We start from the raw sequence: 20,493 nt of genomic DNA on the forward strand, positions 1-20,493 counted from the left end.
CTCCTTTCTTGCTTCAAGGAAAAGCACTTACTATTTTTTTTTTTTTTTAATGAGAAATCTGCACCTTCTTCAGTGAAGTCACTAATAAAGATAGCACCATCAAAGTAGAGTGGTCACAATCATGTGTGGTGGCACACACCTACAACTTGAAACTTACAGTGAGATCCTAGGAAGAAAGAAAGGAAAGAAAGGAAGGAAGGGAAGGAGAGAGGGAATAAAAGAGATTGGGAGTGAGGAAAGGAAGGAGGGAGGAAGGGAGGGAGGGAGGGAAGGAGGGAGGGAGGGAAGGAGGGAGGGAGGGAGGGAGGGAGGGAGGGAGGAAGGAAGGAAGGAAGGAAGGAAGGAAGGAAGGAAGGAAGAAAGAAAGAAAGAAAGAAAGAAAGAAAGAAAGAAAGAAAGAAAGAAAGAAAGAAAGAAAGAAAGAAAGAGAGAGAGAAAAAAGGTAGGAACAGAGATGAGAAAGAGAGAGAGAATAAAAGTATAGTCCTAGGTTCTTAATAACTGTGAGGCTTTTCAGAAGTTGTATCGTTGAATCACTTATTTCTAATCAATGAAAAACCTACCTCATTGATTATAAGTGGATACCTAATCTATAAAAATGTCAGTTATTCTGTTTTTCTAATAGTGCTTCCCTCTTTCAGTCTCTTCCCTAGAGATTCAATTGATGTAATGAGTTAGACTAGAAATTACAGAAAGCAAGGACCTCCTTTTCACCAACTTAAACCTTCTTGGAGGGGTGGAGGTGGCTGACTTAGAACAGCAGCAGCCCGGCTTCAGTCAAGGTCTCTGATGGAGTATTTGTTGCATATTTTGGTTGTAGGACAGGAAATGTTCAGCCATAGCTTACAAGGTATGAATCTCACATCCTATAAGCTAGCAAAAGCTAGATCTCTTTCTGAGTTCCAACTCAACAATTTTCACTATAGACCATTGTCCAGCATAGATTGTACACCTCTAGTGTAGTAACCAGCTGGAACATCATGTTGAAATGTGGAAGTCCCAAGGAGTTATGATGGAGGATCAACTCTTGCCAGAAAAGGATGCTGAGAAGATAGCAGCAATAATGCACACTCTAATAGTGGATGGCACCTTTCTGCACTGTTTTACCCATGAAGAAAACCAACTTATTTACCATCTTTGATACCTGATAGCTGTTTTTTTCTTATTATTCCCTTGATCTTTCCAATTACTCTATCTAGCCCTGTCTCTTTCCATTTCAATTATCTATCTATCTATTTATTTATTTTTGCACAGCTTTCTATTAGCATGCTTAGCACTTAGTGTTTTTACTTACTCAGCGACTCGAGGGGTGATGTCCTCTCAATGATGTAAGATGCACCATTTGTCCAGCTATCACTGATCATTGCTCAGGGATTGTTTTAAAACCCAGTGTGGGTGCAGCTGCAAGGACACCTTTCTTACTGTTTATGAGAAGTACTGTCAGCCTTAGTTCCATTTTGTGTTTCCTTATTAGGATCTTCTAGACCCAAAGGAAGAATGATTTCAGCTATTATGACTTACTTTTCCTTTATTTTTTATTTCAACTTGATATTTTTTCTTTCAATATGTCTCTCTTTTAATGCTAAAAAATTAAAATGATGTTTCTAGTACTATTATCAATCACACATGACTGTGACCAAGTTAACTTGAAGGTCCCACTCAGAACAACCTTAACACAGCACCACACAAATACTACACAATGGCATGCATTTAAATATAGATAAATAGTTCTCTGTTGATTTTTCCCTACATTTGCCTTTGAAGTGTTTTTACTTGTCTCGTCTCAATTCTTCAGAGTTCACCTTCTTCCCCGTGTCCTCTAACATGACCCTATTGAACACTCTTTCTTTATTGTCAATGAACTTATGGGGGAGAAAAAGGATGCTAAATTTTTTCTTATACTGTAAGGTTTTATTTGTTTTTCAAGTTGTTTTGAATTACTCAATTGCAGAGGTAATATTCCATTTTGTTCTGTGTCTCCCATAATGTCTACATAGTAGTCACTCAATCAATAACCTACTGGTTTCTACCCACAAAATGGCTACTTAAGATAGCATGCTTTTTAAAAAGAACATATGCTTTGGAGTTAACCGACAGTGGACTTCACTATAATAGTTAATACTTGTGAACAAGGTGGGCTCTGGAAAAGTACAGTAACCAACTTGAGTCTGTTTGTGTTATGAGGTGGGTTAATAACACCCATTTTGGGGAATTACTGTGAAGGTCAAGTGAGGTAATGTGACAGCACCCAGCACTGTGCCTGGTGTCCAACATATGCTCCTGAAATGGCTTCCTTCCTCTGACATGTATGCTATTAACCTCTTGGACCTTTCTTTGAAGTATAGGTGGAAAATATTTCTGCTCTTAGCTCTTGTATTTTCCCCAGGATATTGGAGAGTTGAGGAAATTGAACAGGTGAAGAATATTTGGAAATTTGTCAAAGGAAAGCAGGAAATCAAGGTTTTATAGACTTCCAAATTTGAAGCTATTGTTTATGAAAGTACAAAATAACAGAAGCTGAGTTATAAGACAATCACATGGAAAAGCACTAGATGAGAGCACCATGTCTCAGTCTTATTCCAAGAGTTTATGCTAAATGTGTGTGGGTCCTGAAAAAGTCACCTTTCCACCCTAGGGCCTGATTTCTCTACACATGTAGTATCCTGCTCTAGATGACTTTTCATGCCACTCCCAGTCCTATTTTTTTTTTCTTTTTCTTTTTGTTTGTTTATTTTTTGAGGTAGGGTCTCACTCTAGCCCAGGCTGACCTGGAATTCACAATGTAGTCTCAAGGTGGCCTCAAGCTCTCAACAATTCTACCTCCACCTCCTGAGTGCTGGGATTAAATGCATGTGCCACCACTTCCAGCCCAGTCCTAAATTTCTATGACTGTAGCTCAGTAATGTGAATAAGGAAGTAGGGAAATTACAGACTGATGGCAATTGATTGCTGATAGACCACTTTAGTAAGTTCGAGTTAAGGAAACAAGGTTCATGAAGATAGAGTGCTTAAATGACAGAGAACAGACTTGAGTTACCATTATGTAACAATGGGGATGAAAAGTTTGTAATGTCTCTCTATTGGTGAAATTGTTTCATAATTAATAGCATCTTATGTCAATAAAACATTGTATAGTTTCTAAATAAGTGCTACTATAATATTTGATACAGCAACCTTTAGAGTATTTATTTATACATATGGAAAAATAATGTGCATTATTAGATAGATGACAGATAAATAACAGGAACTATATTATTGGATAGATGATAAATAATTGGAACTATATTATTAGATAGGTGATTAAATAATAGAAACCATATTATTAGATAGATAATAAGTAATAGGAACTATGTTATAAGATAGAAGATAGATAAATAGTAGAAACTAATACCTTATGTCTTGTGTTATTAGCTGTCTTTGAAGTGTATTATGCATCATCAGTAGTTATATTTTATGGAGAGTTTATAATGCACTCGTTAAAATTTTTTATTTCTATGGTATAATTTATAACTGCTAAAATGATTGCATAGTAACTTGTAAGTGAAATCATAAAGCTGTAGGTTGAAATTTGTAACCAGAATGGAAGAGATTTATGAGATCTCAAGTCCTTACTTGAGTCATTGAGCTCATTTTTGCCTCCTGTTTTGGCAGTACATAAGCATAACATCAATTCTGTGACTGGGTTAGTTAGATTTGAGTGTCTAGAGATATGAAATCTTTATTCGGCTTTACTAGGGACCATGTGTTTCTATAGGAGTTGTTGACTCTCATCCATTTTAAAATACAAGCTCCCACATTAGGAATCCTATAAGCCAGAAAGGGTCCATCCATTGTAGAATGTTAGAAAATCTCTTCATACCAATTTCTCCAAAGCATGGCAATACTAAATTTATTTTAAAATATAACAAACATACCATTTATGGCACATAAATTGAAAAACATTTAAAGGGATATACTGATAATTTTAAATTAGAATTTTTCATTAAAATACTATTTTTAGGGTGGGAAAAATTGCTTAGTGGTTAAGGCACTTGCCTGCAAAGCCAAAAGATTCAGGTTCAATTCCCTCAGGACCCACATAAGGCAGATGCATAAGGGGCACATGCATCTGAAGATTGTTTGCAGCACCTAGAAGCCTATTCTCTCTGTCTGTCTGTCTGTCTATCTGTCTCTCTCTCTCTCTCCAGTAAATTAATAAAAATTAAAAAGTATTTTAAAAATACTATTTTTAAAGAGAAGTTTCATGGTAGGATTATATTTTAAATGAAAGTATACATTTGGGATATATATATATGTTAGCTGCAGGTTATCTAGTCATTTCAGACCTGCAAGGATCAACTTATGGTTTTTCTGTAGAAAGAAATATTTGGGAATCTCTCAGCTGGAGACCTTTTAGTTTATTTTAATGCATATCAATCATCAGGGTGTCTGTTTCAAGGACTACCTGTTTCTCAAAGTTTTATGTAAAAAATCAAAATTGTATAAGTTAGAATTGATTTTAAATTCATCAAGGAAACTAGATTTGTAAAAAAGTTCCCATGTGGAGCTATTGTATAAAGTAAAGATATTTCCAATATACAGTCCACTATGTACCTGAACTTTGATATACTGGCTTTGCTTCAAATGAATTTACCTCTAATTGAGTGATTGTATAGCTAACAGCAGATAAGCTATGTTTCCTGCAATCAGTATTTCTTTCACATCTTTCTGTGGTTGTGATGATATGAGGTACATTTATACTTGGGCCAAGGTTTCTTTTTATTGGTATGAAGATGTAGGACATAAATAATTTTATTGTTATTTTGATAGAACTCTTTCGAATTAAAGGTTGATTGACTGAAGTAGATAGTAAACATAACCTCAACATCACAAAACACAGATTTTCTCTATAAAGTATTGAGTGAACAGCTTAGAATGATTACTTTTGCAAGAATAGTTTCATAACTTTATGTCCTTGTGGTCTCCTTACTAGAGGTTTTGAGCTGAGGAAAATGGTGTGTTTTTTTTTTTTTCATTGTATTTTTTTATTGTCAAGCACACATTTCTTCTAGCTACTCAATTCATTATTCTTAATTATTACTATATACATACTGAGAATGTTCTCCTGTTGGTTTCAATTAAATCTGCAGTTCTTTGCTCTTTTAATCCATTAACATTAATTCTGAGTCAAGCATCCAAAGAACATTATTATGAGATACCTGTAGAAAAAATACTTTTGTCTAAGAAATGTTTACAAAATTAAGAAAACAAAAATTTGTCTATTTAAGAAAAACACAAAATTTAGAACCAGGTGTGTATTGTTGCTAATAGTAAATACTTTTTAGTAACTTTTGGTGATATGTGGATTTGTTTGCAATATGATATTACAAAAATGTTTGTAGAAACATGCTATAGCAAAAGGACAATAACTCATTACTAGTATTTGGTATCATACTTAAAATTAATGTGAACAGTGAAATTTTTTAAACTTGATTTTGCTTTTCAGGAAATTAAGCTGATTTGTTAAGACACACCAACTTAACACTAGTAGCTTGTGGGGAAAAGATCTAAATAGACTTGTATTGATTTGCTTAATTTCAATTTTATATATGTATTCTTGTTGCTTTTTAGTTCTCTATAGATGCTTGTAATATCAAAGTTTTTCAGTGTTTCTGATGTGTGGATCTCTTTTTTTCCAGGTCTTTACTGGGATTTTCACAGCAGAGATGGTTCTTAAAATCATTGCCATGGATCCCTATTATTATTTCCAAGAAGGCTGGAACATTTTTGATGGGATTATTGTCAGCCTGAGTTTAATGGAGCTTGGCCTAGCAAACGTGGAGGGATTGTCTGTGCTGCGGTCATTCAGACTGGTACCTGCCATGCTGCTCATACCCTATCTCTCACTAGCATGACACTTAGTTTCAGACGTGTACTCATGTAATTATCATAGTTCATAAGATACCATTTAACTTACATCAGTATTTGATATCCTAAGAAAATATGTAAACATCACCCTTAAATCTAAGTATAAACTAGCTTCTATGAATAATAAAAATGGGTGGAACATTTCATGGTGATTGTGTATGTAAGACATACAAAAACACATATATACTTTCTAAAATTGTTTTACACTCAGGATTTTTTTTTCTACAACTGGGAGAGAAATGCAAATAAAAACTGCAAGCCCAGCTCATCTCAATTTTTATCAATCAAATTTTATGAGAACTGCTTTAAAACATGTAGGAACCCAGAGTGGCAGGCATATCAATAATAATAATAATAATAATAATAATAATAATAATAATAAAATATATAATATATACAATATATAATAATAATAATAATAGTAATACCAGCACTTGGAGGATCGAAGCAGGAGAGTCAGTAGTTCAAGGAGATTCTTGACTGCATAGTAATAGGCCAATCTAGGCTACATGAGACCCTTTATCAAAACATAAAACAAAACCAAAAATTGAACATTACAGGAATATTTGAAGTGTTTAGTATTTTAAACAATTATAAAACATTTGAATTACAGCAGAAAAATACTTAAAACCTATACATTTTATTGGAAAATAAGTAAATATGCATTTTTAAAAGAATTGAAGGAAAATTTTTCTATAAGATTTTATCGTTTGTCTATTTCTCACTTATTTTAAAATGAGAGATATATAAATCACATTTTTGGTATTCCTTTTTAGTTTCTAAAACAGAATTTGAAGGTGACATTGGTTGATAAATTTAACCTCAGTAGGCAAAGTAGTAATTTACATCAGTGGATATATTTGTTGATAAATGAGATTTTTAAAATGTTGCATTTAATTGCTATGATCTGATATACAATTCTAATATTGTTAGCACTATTAGTTTTTCAGGGTTTGAGGTTGAATTAGTTTAACATATTTCAAGTGTCTATATCTCTCTGCCATTCCGCATTAAGATACTCATATAAAGACGGATGGCTTCCAAAAGTACATTGTGACTACCACTCACGGTCTCCTTTGATCTGATTACAGCTCCGAGTCTTCAAATTAGCAAAGTCCTGGCCCACACTAAACATGCTGATTAAGATCATCGGCAACTCCGTGGGCGCCCTGGGCAACCTCACCCTGGTGCTGGCCATCATCGTCTTCATCTTTGCCGTGGTCGGCATGCAGCTGTTCGGCAAGAGCTACAAAGAATGCGTCTGCAAGATCAACGAGGACTGCACGCTGCCGCGCTGGCACATGAACGACTTCTTCCACTCCTTCCTGATCGTGTTCCGCGTGCTGTGTGGGGAGTGGATCGAGACCATGTGGGACTGCATGGAGGTCGCTGGCCAGGCCATGTGCCTTATTGTTTTCATGTTGGTCATGGTGATTGGAAACCTCGTGGTACGTGTGGACTGCAAATGCTCATGAATAAGAATGAGGTTAGATGGTAGATAGAAAGGTAAACTATGAACAACCTGATTGTACAGTCAGTGGCTGTGAATCAGAGCTCCCCGCACCCCAGCCTTTGCAGCAGGAGCAAGTTACTTAACTTCTCTGAGACTCAGGTCCCTGCCTATGACACTGCTATAACAAAACTGAAATGTTTTGGAAGATATGAGGAAAGAGGGAGTATATCATATGAGAATTATGAATAGTACTTTTACATCAAAGAAAATATCTTTGTCATAAAAAAAGTTGGTTTCCAGATACTATTTTGAAAAAATAATCTCTACTTATCCTAGAGTGTGTTGTCTTTTATTGAAATAGTTTCTGTTCATTTAGAGGAATAGATTGCAATCCACCAAATTGTACAACAAATTTCAATAACATATAGTTATAATTTAGATGTGGATTACAATTATTCAAATAATTTGGTAGTATGCAAAATATGCTCTTCCCTGAATTTTCTTTTATTTTTTTTAATTTTTTGTTTATTTTTATTTATTTATTTGAGAGTGACAGACAGAGAAAGAGACAGAGAGAGAGAGAGAGAGAGAGAGAGAGAGAGAGAGAGAGAGAGGGAGCACACCAGGGCCTTCGACCACTGCAAATGAACTCCAGACGCGCGTGCCCCCTTTTGAATCTGGCTAAAGTGGGTCCTGGGGAATCAAGCCTTGAACCAGGATCCTTAGGCTTCACAGGCAAGCACTTTACTGCTAGGCCATTTCTAATATTGTTTAAATAATTTATATGTTTATGGAAAGTGACCAGATTTAAAAGAATTCAGAGCCATGGCTGACTTTAATGCATTAATGTGGAAGCACAGTTTCTGTGTATCTGAGTTTTAATGCTTTTAAACGTCTCAGTCCTGTGTTGAAAGTTTTTTTTTTTTTAACTTATACTAGGCTTTCCTTTGAAAGATACATTTCAGACAAAATTACTGAAAAGTAGGACACCTGTGAGCAGGCAATTATTTCTTAGAATAGAAAATTAGTAAGCCCTAGATTCTGAAACTGTATACATCAATAAAAAGCAGATCAGTTTCTACTTTACACGTTTCCTACAACATAACATATGCTTGAATGTGATAATTAAATTTCATGTTGAAATGCTCCTTTGCATAAATTTCTTTTTATATCAAGTATTGGGAATTATTTCTGTATTAGCCATAGTTTATCTGTTACTTGAGTATTATTTTTGGTGTATAGATCACAATGACATTCTGAGAATTAACATTTCCTTATAATTTCTCCACAAAAGAGGGTGAATAATTTACATTATATGGGTCTAGACTAAACTTTGGGATGATTTTAGATTTTTCTCCATCTGTTGAGCTATTTGGGCACAGAAATTTCAAAGTATAGTTTATGTGAAGTATGTTAAGCCTCATGCAATTTGCATTTAGAAAGTTCTGCTGTTACAAATTGTAGCCATTGGACCAAAGAAACTTGTGTTTTGGGAATATTTTTCTGCACACAACAGCAAACTATTATAATAAGTTTATTATTTGTACACATAAAGCTAGATAGATGTTAGGGTAAAAAAATGTTAAGATGAAGTAAAATGATTAAGATGAAATTATCTTTTATTTTCTCATTGGGAAAAAAAATACAAAAAGTGAATATTGCCTTTGCCCTGAAAAGCCTGGATAGATATGATTTACTTCATACATTTATCTTCCTTCCTGTTCTTCTCTGTGGGGAAGGGTGCCTGAGTTACCTTTCTTCCATTACAGCAGGTAGGAGTTACAGGATCCTATAATCATGCGATTTCAATACAGTGTATGAAGTATGCTAGGCATTTAGGAAGGATTTGCTAAAATCATTGTAGCAAAGATCCTTAGGTCCCTGTTTAGCTTGAAATGTTTATGCATGGTTCAATATTGACATCAGACCTTTTTGTTTTCTTTTATTCTTTTAGGTGTTGAACCTCTTTCTAGCCTTACTGCTGAGTTCATTTAGCTCAGACAACCTTGCTGCTACTGATGATGACAATGAAATGAACAACCTCCAGATTGCAGTAGGAAGGATGCAAAAGGGAATTGACTATGTGAAAAACAAGATACGAGACTGTTTCCGAAAAGCCTGTTTTAGAAAGCCAAAGGTGATAGAAATCCATGAAGGAGGCCACAAAATAGACAGCTGTGTGTCCAATAACACTGGAATTGAGATAAGCAAGGAGCTTAACTGTCTCAAAGATGGGAATGGAACCACCAGTGGTGTAGGCACTGGAAGCAGTGCTGAAAAATATGTACTTGATGAAAATGAGTACATGTCATTCATCAACAACCCTAGCCTCACTGTCACAGTGCCAATTGCTGTTGGGGAGTCTGACTTTGAAAATTTAAACACTGAAGAGTTTAGCAGTGAGTCAGAGCTAGAAGAAAGCAAGGAGGTAAGTATGCATTTACATTTTAGTTGCCTTTCTTGGGGGACTTATGTACTGTGGATATTGAGTATTCCTGTGACATCCCTTATTAAAAAGTATTATTTGGTTCAGGATATTTCTCAGTGGGAGAGTGATTGCTTAGAATGAATGAGATTATAGCCCACTAACCAGTACTACAAAAAAAAAATTAGAGTCACATGGTATTATTGGAAAATCATGAGAAACTGAGAAATTCATTTATAGAGACTCCACTTTTCTGAAGGAAATCACCATTCTGAGCAATTATAATGTGCATTTTCTTGACAGTGTGAAGAATCTCATTGAAAATATAACCTTCAAGGAAAGTGGTACAATTTAATATTTCTCACAATATAGTTATCTTCTTTAGAAAAAACAGTGAATATATCTTATTGATAATTTTATCAAAATTATCTCCCCAACTCTCCATATGGAGCTTTGCTATGATTTTTTTAATGTGAAAGTTTTTGAAGTTTAGGCATGCCTCTGAGAATTTTACTCACAAAAACAGAATATATTGTTTAGGAAAGCATTATACTTACTGGGAACATGACATAATCTCAATTTCATATTGCTCAGTCAAGGATGAACAACTCTATTAACTCTTCCAGATTAGAGTGAAAGCACTAACAATACTAAGAGAAGCTTCCCCTGGGAATGACAGCTAAGCTGTAGAGGAAAAACATACTTTCATATTACTAGATGTTAGAAAGGAAAATGGAAAATTGCTTACCCTCTATGAATAAACTTTATAAACCTTATGATAACTGCTAAGTGGAATTAAGTCAATAAAATATTTGCTAGTTTTTTATTTATGTTCTTCCAAGCCACCAGTTGAAATGAGTCTAGCACAGATGGAATTAGGAAAGACATGCTTGAAGTTATGGTACTGACACCATGGGAATCAGACCAATGATGTCAGATTTTATGAGTGTATCTTTGAACTTAAAAAAAAAATAAATCCAGATGATTTGACCTAAAATCCTTATAACATCTCAGAAGTGCTAAGATCATTTATAAGAGTGCATTTCAGAACATTTTGAAAAACATAAATTACATACAAAGTAATTTGGAAATGTGCTTTTTCTAAATTCCATTTGAAGTCTGTTTAGTGAGTTAGCTTCTAATTTATTGCTTATCCTGGCATTGAAGGATTCAGTTCTAACTTTATTTTTTCTATCATCTGACATGTATTTATTTAAGAAGAATTATCATTTAATTACCAAGCACTCACCTCTCATTTTAAAGGCAAGCTCAATCACAGATTTTTTCAGCAAACTCAAAAACTTATTAAATACCTGTTTAGACATTAATCCTGCAGGTCTTTATATAGATCATTAGATGCTAATAATAGCAAGAGATGTTGTTACAAAGGAAATAAAATAATAAAATTGTCCTCAAAGTTTGGGTCACATCTAGTTAAAAATTTAAAAGTAACCAGCGTGGTGGCATATGCCTTTAATCCCAGCACTCGGGAGGCAGAGGTAGGAGGATCACCATGAGTTAAAAAGCCCACTCTGAGAGTACATAGTGAATTCCAGGTCAGCCTCTACTAAAGTGAGACCCTACCTCAAAATAAATAAATAAATAAATAAAAAGTAAAAAGGATCCACAGAAGGAAACCCAGAGCTGAGCATAAATTCCTGGATCAAGATGAGAATGAGAAATAGCCATCACAGAGTAGTCGTTGAAAAGACTGTGCAAAATAGGCTTGGGTATGCCTGTTTCAGACAGTCAAGATTCAAGTCAGAGTCTGGTACTTGCTTCATCCACAGTAAGGACCTAACATTGTCCTAAAAGAGAGGAACAGAATTGGAACATGACATCTTAACATTGATTTGGCATAAAAGAGAAAAAGTATTTAAGAGTGAGATATTGGTAATTATCTGGGAGGATATGATAATAATAATTTGATGGCCTTGAGATATTGAAATTCTAAGCTAAAAAAGAGATAAGCAACTAAGGCTACTTGATGATTTGATAAGCATAAAGCATCAAAGAAACTGGAAAAATAGAAATGGCACTGCCAGAAATTGTCTTTGAAAAGGTTAGCATGGAAAGAAGAGTTCATTAAAGACCTGTTTAAATGTTAGCCCTGCAGGTCTGCTTAGAGATGGTTAGATACTAAGAACAGGATTGATGGTTGCCTTTCCATACCCATGTATTCTGCCTATGGTAACTCAATCAAACAGCAAACACAAAGCTTATGGAAAAGTTCCATCTGTACTGGACAAGTACACATTTTTTTCCTTTCACTACTCTCTAAAAGTACAGTGTAATAATTACTTACATTACAATTTATATTTATCGATCATCTAGAGATAATATACAAAATAAGCAAGTATTAGAAAGGACATATATAAACATTAGGCCTAATAAGATACTTGAACATCTGCAGGGTTTTTTTGTTTGTTTTTTTTTCTGTAGCATTCTGGAACCAATCCCTTGTGGATACCAAGAAATGATTGATTATACTGGTTAGATGTGACAGTGTCCAATACCAAGATCAGGGTGAGAGGTCAGAGCTAAAAGTAAATTGGTTAATGTAGATTTCAAAATATTTTACTTCCCTGAAAATAGAAGGGGTCACCAAAGAAGTATTAAGCAAAAAAAAAAAAAAAAAGTAAAGCTGGTATCTGGATAGCATGACTAGGTTGTGATCAAGAAAAGGTAAAGAAATACAAGAAGTAATGAACCTTTGCTACAGTAACAGCATGGCCTGATGACACCAGGTGTTCATGGAGAATCAATGTCTACATTTTTTTCTACTAAAGAATGTGATTCCTAAGTACTTCAAAAACTTCCACATCCACAGGAATTTATTTTTAATGGATCAAACATCATAAATTTGGAATATTGAGGAATAATATTTTCTAACAATTTCTGGAAAGCATTTTCTATATGAAGAAAAATATCTTATTGGGTAATTTCTATAACTATTCTAAACTTTTCATGATAATATTGGAATACAGTAAATCCAATTACAGAGAATAATACAATTGTCTAAAGTCTGCAGATAGGTTAATAGGAAAAATCGTTAAAGTAAATATGCGCTTACATATTTATCATGTTTAGTTAAATTTTGACATGATATTACATGGTAATTTTAAAGTCAACAATAAATTTTACCTAGATGCTATATGTAAATTGGCACTAAAATGACCAATAGGATAACTTTGATATGTGCTCACACACAAGGTATAAGATCAAAATTTTTAAGTAATAACAAAAAATGGCATGTTCTAACACTAGGTAAATCCAGCTAAATTCAGCTTTGATCTGGAATTGAACACTGATAATAATATCTCAAGGGTTTATTTACATTGCTTGGATGTTTTCTTTCTTGCCATAGTAGCAGGAGAACATTGAGTTCTGCTTTGGAGAATACATAATATCCTTTTACTATGATGACAAAGGAAGCAAGGATAAAACCAACAGTTATGCATTTCATACAAAACAACAAAAACTTCAAAATTACATAAATTTTCTTCCTCTAGTGGAAACAGCAACTTAGTCATCAACTAGCACGGTATTTGAAAACACTAGTTACTCTGTTATTCATTTTCAAGTACAAACTGTGATAAACAATCACTATAAATATTTAAAGACAAAAAATAAAATTCTTTTACTTTATATACTATATAGTATATACTATATAAGTTTGTTATTATATCTGCATATATGTATCCCACTGTGATAAATGAGTTGGCATGGGAATAAATACAAACCTTTGCATTCACTATTGAAGGTATAGATCTCAAACTAGTGATTATTTTTGACCTTGTAAAAAATGGAATTATACAAATCTTGTGACAATGTCTAATGCACAGTTTTATTTGTTATTTATAATGTTAAAGTTCACACAGTCATATTTACTTAGAAATATTCTATAACTACAGATCTTGACATTTAGTTCTCCAGAGCTTGTTGGTTTGTCTTGCCAAGGGAAGGATATAGAATAAATGCTTTGACTCTCATATTTGCAGTTGCATTCCAAACCCAGTGAAGCAGTCTCCTACTCTGATCTTCATTGCTTACCATTCTTACTTCTCACAGGGGTAAAACCAAGCTGGAGCATCAGGAATGCCGCTCTGGTGGTTTTAACCAGCCAGAGGCTCAAGCCACCACTTTTACACAGGTTACCCAGCAAGTTGTACTCGCACAATCACTTTCTAAATGAGTTATGACTGGCCTGCATGCTACTCAGCTCTGTTCCTTCCCCTGCGGTGGCAAGGAAGTGCTATAACGACCCAGCTGCTCTCTGCTGAAGCGTGTGACACATCACAGCATGGTCAGGCGACACGGCAGTCCCGACATCATACTTGATTCTGCTAGTGGGCTTTCCAATTTAGTCTTTTAGACTTAAATGGAGATAATTGCATGCCCTAGAGGGTTTATAATATCGATTTTTAACATGATAAAGATGTTTACAGCTTGATAAAATCAAGGATTTAAGAGAGCATGCACTTTTAAAAATTTCTCTGTTTTTATTTCATTGAAATAAGACCACAACCTTTATTTATTTATTTATTTTGTTATTGGTGATTCAGCCCTTATATGTAAACTGCATTACCAAAGAAACCTTAGAGGACCTTTTTTTCTAATAGTATTGCCATTTTCATAACATTCTAGTCAGAACAATGAATATCATTTTCAATGTAACCAACTCATGTACTCTAGATAGAAATCCTTTCCTGCTTTCAGGAAAGGATCTGTCAAAAAGCAAAACAAAATGCTGGATATGATGAGGCATAACTTTAATCTCAGTACTTGGGAGGCAGAGCTAGGAGTATCACCTTGAGTTCAAAGCCACCCTCAGGCTACATAGCGAATTCTAGGTCAGCCTGGACTAGAGTGAAACCCTACCTCAAAAAAAAAAAAAAAAAAAAAAGAGTATAGTAGTATAGTGAGTGGTGTTTGCTTGGAAGAGAGGGACAATAGTGTGAAGATGCACTTGAACACTGTATACCTTGGATTTTCAGTAGTCTATAAAGTAATTAAATCAAGTGTCTGAGAAAAAAAAAAGTGTTCCTTATAAAATACTTGAAAGGAAACTTTACATTATTGGGTAGAAAATGTGCATAGCATCTTAACCACTAAGTCATGTCTTCCGTTTTGACTTGAAATTGCCCTCAGGTGTATTAATTTCTTCCTAAATGTTCTACCTCAAACTGAGTATACAAAGAAGATGCTTGGAATATTTTACTGCTTTTGGTTATTAGTATTAATTTTATGAGGAGCAAAAACTATCTCCCAAGATTATTGTAGCTTGGTGAGTTAATAAACCTTTATTCTCTTGACCCAACTTTCTGCTGTTGGTATCATCACTTCCTGAAATCTTAGCCAAAGTACAGGCTCTGAAGGGAAATTATTAAAGAGGAGCAAAAATGTCACAAGTATTGGGCTTGTTCATGGCTTTTACTGACAATGAATGTCATCTCTATTAGAATTTAGAGATGCCTCCAGGTTTGACTTACATATATATTCTTTTTCCTTAAAGCAGGTTGAGAATTGGAATTAATTGTAGAACAAAACCAGAAACGAAATTAATGAGTGGCAGAAAAAAATGGCAGTTGCTGGTGATTTAGTTAATTTTTACTTACAACTGATTTAGTTGCAGGAGTGCATTATTACTCATTAAAGAAAAATCTACTATCTTTTTTTCTTCCTAAGTCTAACAGAACGAAAAAGTTCTAAGAGGTTATTTTGCCATGTTTGTCACAGGGACATCCTTCTTTTGGAAGCTTTTGTGGAAACTTGAAAAGTAGATGTCTGGCAAAGGCTCTGAGCAGCACACCTTTTGGAAAAGCACTTGTGCTGTTTTCAGACTCTGAAGAACAGGGGAGAAGGAACCTAGCTTTGAGTGTTTCTGCTCTGCTGCCCATGTTTTCCGACTGTCCTTTTGGAGAGGCAGAGACAGATGTGTGAAGAGCTACTTTAAACCCATCTCAACCTTTAGTGAACTGTCTTGGTTCTTTAGTGTTCATCTGCTGAATAAAGCCTAATTAAGTTCAGTTCAGATGGAAAATTTTATATCCCTTCTTAAGATAAATGGCCTTTATCTCCCACTTTCTTAATGCCCTTTCCCCTACTCCTCAAATAACTTGTAATTATTGTCTGGTTCATGAATTGTGTTCTTATTATGGCTAATTTTAAATAAAAGGAGCACTAAAGGTGATGTACATTTAACATATGTCAAGGAGAAAACAGATGATGACAGTTTATAATCTTCACCATTTGATAAGTACTCAGAAAAAGAAAAAAAAAAAGGAATTACTGGTTTTACTCAAATCCTTGCTGTCATGGATAAGCAACCAAATGGCCTCAGTATGTGACTGCCTCTTATTTATGCCAAACTCTCTAAGTCAAGATGTGGATATGCATATCCAAGAGCTCAGACTAAGGCCCAGCTAGGATGTATGGCCAAACAACTTCCTCTTCTATAGTGAGATAGCATGTAGCATCAAGAATTCTTGGGGTAAATGGCTTGATTTGAAAGACAATGTGTAATGGCTGAATCTTTTATTCTGTCTCTTGAGTCATATACAGCAGTTTGTGAGAGTCAAACATTCAAGAGCTGTTTGAAAGTAAATGAAATGTGAGCGCATTTCAGTGGAAGTAGGTCAGTTGCTAACATTCTCTTCTATCTCTGAAAGTTAAATTCCATTATCTAATTGGATAAAAATCAAGAGCATTATTCATCACAAGGGGCTTTTCTACATAAGGTCATGTTGTTGTGGGAGGATGTCCTCATGGCCTGTGTGATTGCTAATTTTATCATTTCTTATGTTGAAATCACCCATTCATCTGAGTGGTCTTTGTGGTTAACTCTGAAAGCTTAACATTCAGGTCCCATGTGCTTGAGAACATGGTTCTTGGATCAACACGCAGCTTCCACAGCATTGCGCCAGGCTTCTGCTATAGCTATAGCCGGGCATGTTTTCTGCAGCTGAATTAGGCCTGGAGAATGTTGCATCTTCAAACCTGCTTTCCAGCGTGCATTGTAGAGCAAAAGCTATCATCCCTCTGTAGACGCTATCATTTCTACAAGGGATGGCAGACTCTAACTTTTAGGAGCCGTATACTATTGGAGGGGTTAAGGAGACAATAGTACAAGAAAAGAAACTGAACTTGTACTATGTGGTTTGATATGGAAGCTTTCTGCTGTTATGCCTATTTGCACAATTAAGTTTTAACTACTTCTAAACAATATATTGAATGTAGTCATAGACTTCTTTAATATGGTAATATTCATTTCAGGTTTCTTTGCTTTTTTGATAACATTATACTATCACAACTATGGCAATATGATGAAAGTAAGTTATCCTACATGCTTCTTGTCAGCCACTGCTTTGAACTAAGTCTTTAGTCATGTTGGGATTACATTAAGAATATCACTGTCTACTGGGGTGTGATTGCCAAAGGGTAAATGTTTAGGTGACTTACATTATAATCAATGTATACAATTAGTATAAGTTTTTATTATAAGGATGTAGAGAATTTGAAGTTGTTAGTTTTCCAGAATATAAAGTAATGGTTGAAAATACAGCTGTGAATCTTTTATGTATCCAGTCATTGAATCATACAGGTAGTCATTGGTCAGTTGATGTCATTTAAGAATTCAAGTCCTGTTTTATTAACGTAAGTAAATTCACAACTTTTGAAATTTCAATATAGTTGATACAATATTTTCATAACTTCATAGAATAAAGTACATATAATTTCTTATAACAAAAATGTAGACTATGAGGTTGAAAACTCTGTAGTAACATTTCTGACTAATGACTTTACTAAGCCTAATGCTCTGACTTGCGAGAGTCATCACCCTTTATAGAGGAGGAAACTCCTGTGAACACTTGTAAAAGTGAAATATACACTTGTCTACTTTGGTTCACATAGGTCTTAAGGACTCTGAAAACATTTCTTGAGATGCTTTCCAGGACCTAAGCTGAGTAAAACAAAATGAGCAACAATAAAAATCCATCCTGGGGGCTGGAGAGATGGCTTAGCGGTTAAGCGCTTGCCTGTGAAGCCTAAGGACCCCGGTTCGAGGCTCGGTTCCCCAGGTCCCACGTTAGCCAGATGCACAAGGGGGCACACGCGTCTGGAGTTCGTTTGCAGAGGCTGGAAGCCCTGGCGCGCCCATTCTCTCTCTCTCCCTCTATCTGTCTTTCTCTCTGTGTCTGTCGCTCTCAAATAAATAAATAAAAATTAAAAAAAAAAAAAAAACATAAAAAAAAATCCATCCTGGGCTGAAGAGATGGCTTAGCAGTTAAGTGCTTGCCTGTAAAGCCTAAGGACACTGGTTTGAGGCTAGATTTCCCAGGACCCACGTTAGCCAGATGCACAAGGGGGCGCATGCATCTAGAGGTCATTTGCAGTGGCTGGAGGCCATGGCATGCCCAATCTCTCCCTCTCTCTCTCTCATTTTCTCTCTCTCTCTCTCCTGTATCTCTCAAATAAATAAAAATAGACCAAAAAATATTTTTAAAAATCCATCCTGGACTGTGTTAAGGCAAATCGCCACATAAACAATTTCTGCTCCTTGGAGCATGTGGTCTTTTCGTTGTCTGTTTTCAAAGAATCTGCTATACCTCAGAGCAGTAGGCAAATTAGGGAGATAGATAAAAGGAAGTAGTTGAATACCACTTTAAGACAAATAAGTATATAACCAGCAGAGCCCATTGGGATATGGAGATTATTCACAACCAAACAGGCTAGTGATATCCCCAAATATCTATACAGACATCCAGAGGTCTACAATGAATAACTATTGATTGATTCAATTTTTATTTAAGTCAGTGACTATTATTATCTGTGCTATGCAGCATAATTGGAATAAGTATATGTGTTTAATATAAAATGCTAGCATAATATATAGAAGATAATTTAATGTGAACAATTAAATATCTCATAACACCAGTGGTAAGAAATGGAAATGAGGGGTGAGTATGTTTTATAAAGTTTTCACATAATAAAGCATATTTTTATGTATCTTTGTATATACATAATAACAGCATTTTCTCCCTCAGACTTCCTAAATCAAGGTCTGACAGTATTTTAGAGAAACATTTTGTAAATGTGTTACTAATATTAAATTATTATTAATAACATGATTTATATTAAATAAACATATTTATTTTCTAGTTTGATTAGACTTCAGTTAAGAAAATTTTTGAGATAATTTGTTAAAAACAAGAAATAAAATTATCTAAACATTATAATTCTATTCAAGTAATATGAAATGCATTCATTTTTATGAAATCAACATAACTAGTTTCTATGACCTTTCAACATATGTGTGTACTCGACTAGTATGTGTAAGCATATGTTTGTGTAAATGTATATGTCTATACATTTATACATATTCACACATATATGGAATATTTGGCCAAAGGCAACAAGGACAATGGGCTAAATGGCCTGTGAAGTTTAGCTGTGGAAATCATGCAAGGAAAGTGTGAGTTCCAGAAGGTGAGCCAAGGTCACGCTCCTAAGAAGTTATTGAGCTTGGACTGGCCGGGAAGAAAAAACGAATCAGGGACTTGTTTGCTTTGAAATAACTGATCTCCCAATTATTTGGCTACCAGTGTTTTTTATGCAGTGGTCTTACTGCTCTCACTCATTTCATCAGAAGCCAATCTATAAGCCACTGTGAGGCTACAAAGAAAGCATGAGCTGCTAAGACCAGTCATCCAGTAGCAGTTTTCCTAGCCTTTCACTAAAGAATAAAAATATCTTGGCTGAAAGAGGCAGAAAAATCCCAGGAAGAGAAAACTGGTCTTCGCTTTCCCATGTTTATAGGAATTTGATGCCAAAAATTCCTGCATTGTAACAATACTAAGCACTGGCCAAACCCAATAATCTGGCTTCTCTCTTTAACATACTCCTGACTAGGATAGCTTAATATTAGATTATATTTTGGTTTAAAGTCAATTTTATAATATATTTAGTTGGAAAAGGCAAATATCGCCTTCAAACTTATAACACTGAAAGTATTACTGAGTCTTCTTCAATTTTAGTTTACATTACAAAATATTAAATCACATTGGCAATATGATTTCTTCTAAATAAGGAATTTTATGTCAAATTTTCCCCAAATGACTTATGTTTAGGTATTCATTTAGGCTTTTTAAAAGTAATACCATGACTCTTAGAAGGCTAAGACAGAGACTTTAATTCTTAGCTACTAAAGGTAATGGGGACGTTGAAATCATGAACATGAACATGAGCTGTTCTTCCATCTTAAAAGCTTTCCATCACCTAGGTTGTGCTATGTGTCATGTCTTTACCCTTGTTTGATAAAACATTGTACATTCATAATGCCATCCCACATGATCTTGGAAAATTTATTAGATATTTATTCTGGTAACGCTAAAGTGGCTCTTCTAGCCATCTGTCATGTCATGATGCATTATTTAAGGGAAAAATTCATAGCCTGATCATATGTTGAATTCAGAATGAGCTCCTAATGAAGGTCCATACAGATTCTAGGCAATGGCATTTATGAAGTTTCCAATTCATTTAGAATTCCTTGGCAAGTGTTGAATTCATTTCTGCAGTTCAAAAAGAGAGAAAGATCCATCATTTTCTGTTAGAAAGGAGAAAATTATGTAAGCCACAGAAAAATATAGCTCAAAGTTGAAATATAATGACTGTGACTGATGACAATGTGCCTGTCTTCCTTTCTAAA

At 34.7% G+C, this 20,493-nt stretch overlaps 1 protein-coding gene across 13 annotated transcripts in view; it reads left to right on the forward strand.

Annotated features, from left to right (window-relative positions):
• Scn3a (sodium voltage-gated channel alpha subunit 3) overlaps window positions 1–20,493 on the forward strand; it is a 113,379-nt gene that overhangs the window by 66,156 nt on the left and 26,730 nt on the right. For all 13 annotated transcript variants that reach the window (XM_045146786.1, XM_004651899.2, XM_045146791.1 and 10 more), the window contains 3 exons: window positions 5,679–5,852; window positions 6,999–7,355; window positions 9,315–9,788. In XM_045146786.1, the coding sequence (XP_045002721.1) occupies window positions 5,679–5,852; window positions 6,999–7,355; window positions 9,315–9,788 (1,005 nt within the window). The remainder of the gene's footprint in view (window positions 1–5,678; window positions 5,853–6,998; window positions 7,356–9,314; window positions 9,789–20,493) is intronic.

Source organism: Jaculus jaculus, chromosome 4 (assembly GCF_020740685.1).
Source record: "Jaculus jaculus isolate mJacJac1 chromosome 4, mJacJac1.mat.Y.cur, whole genome shotgun sequence".
NCBI classification, from domain to species: Eukaryota; Metazoa; Chordata; class Mammalia; order Rodentia; family Dipodidae; genus Jaculus; species Jaculus jaculus.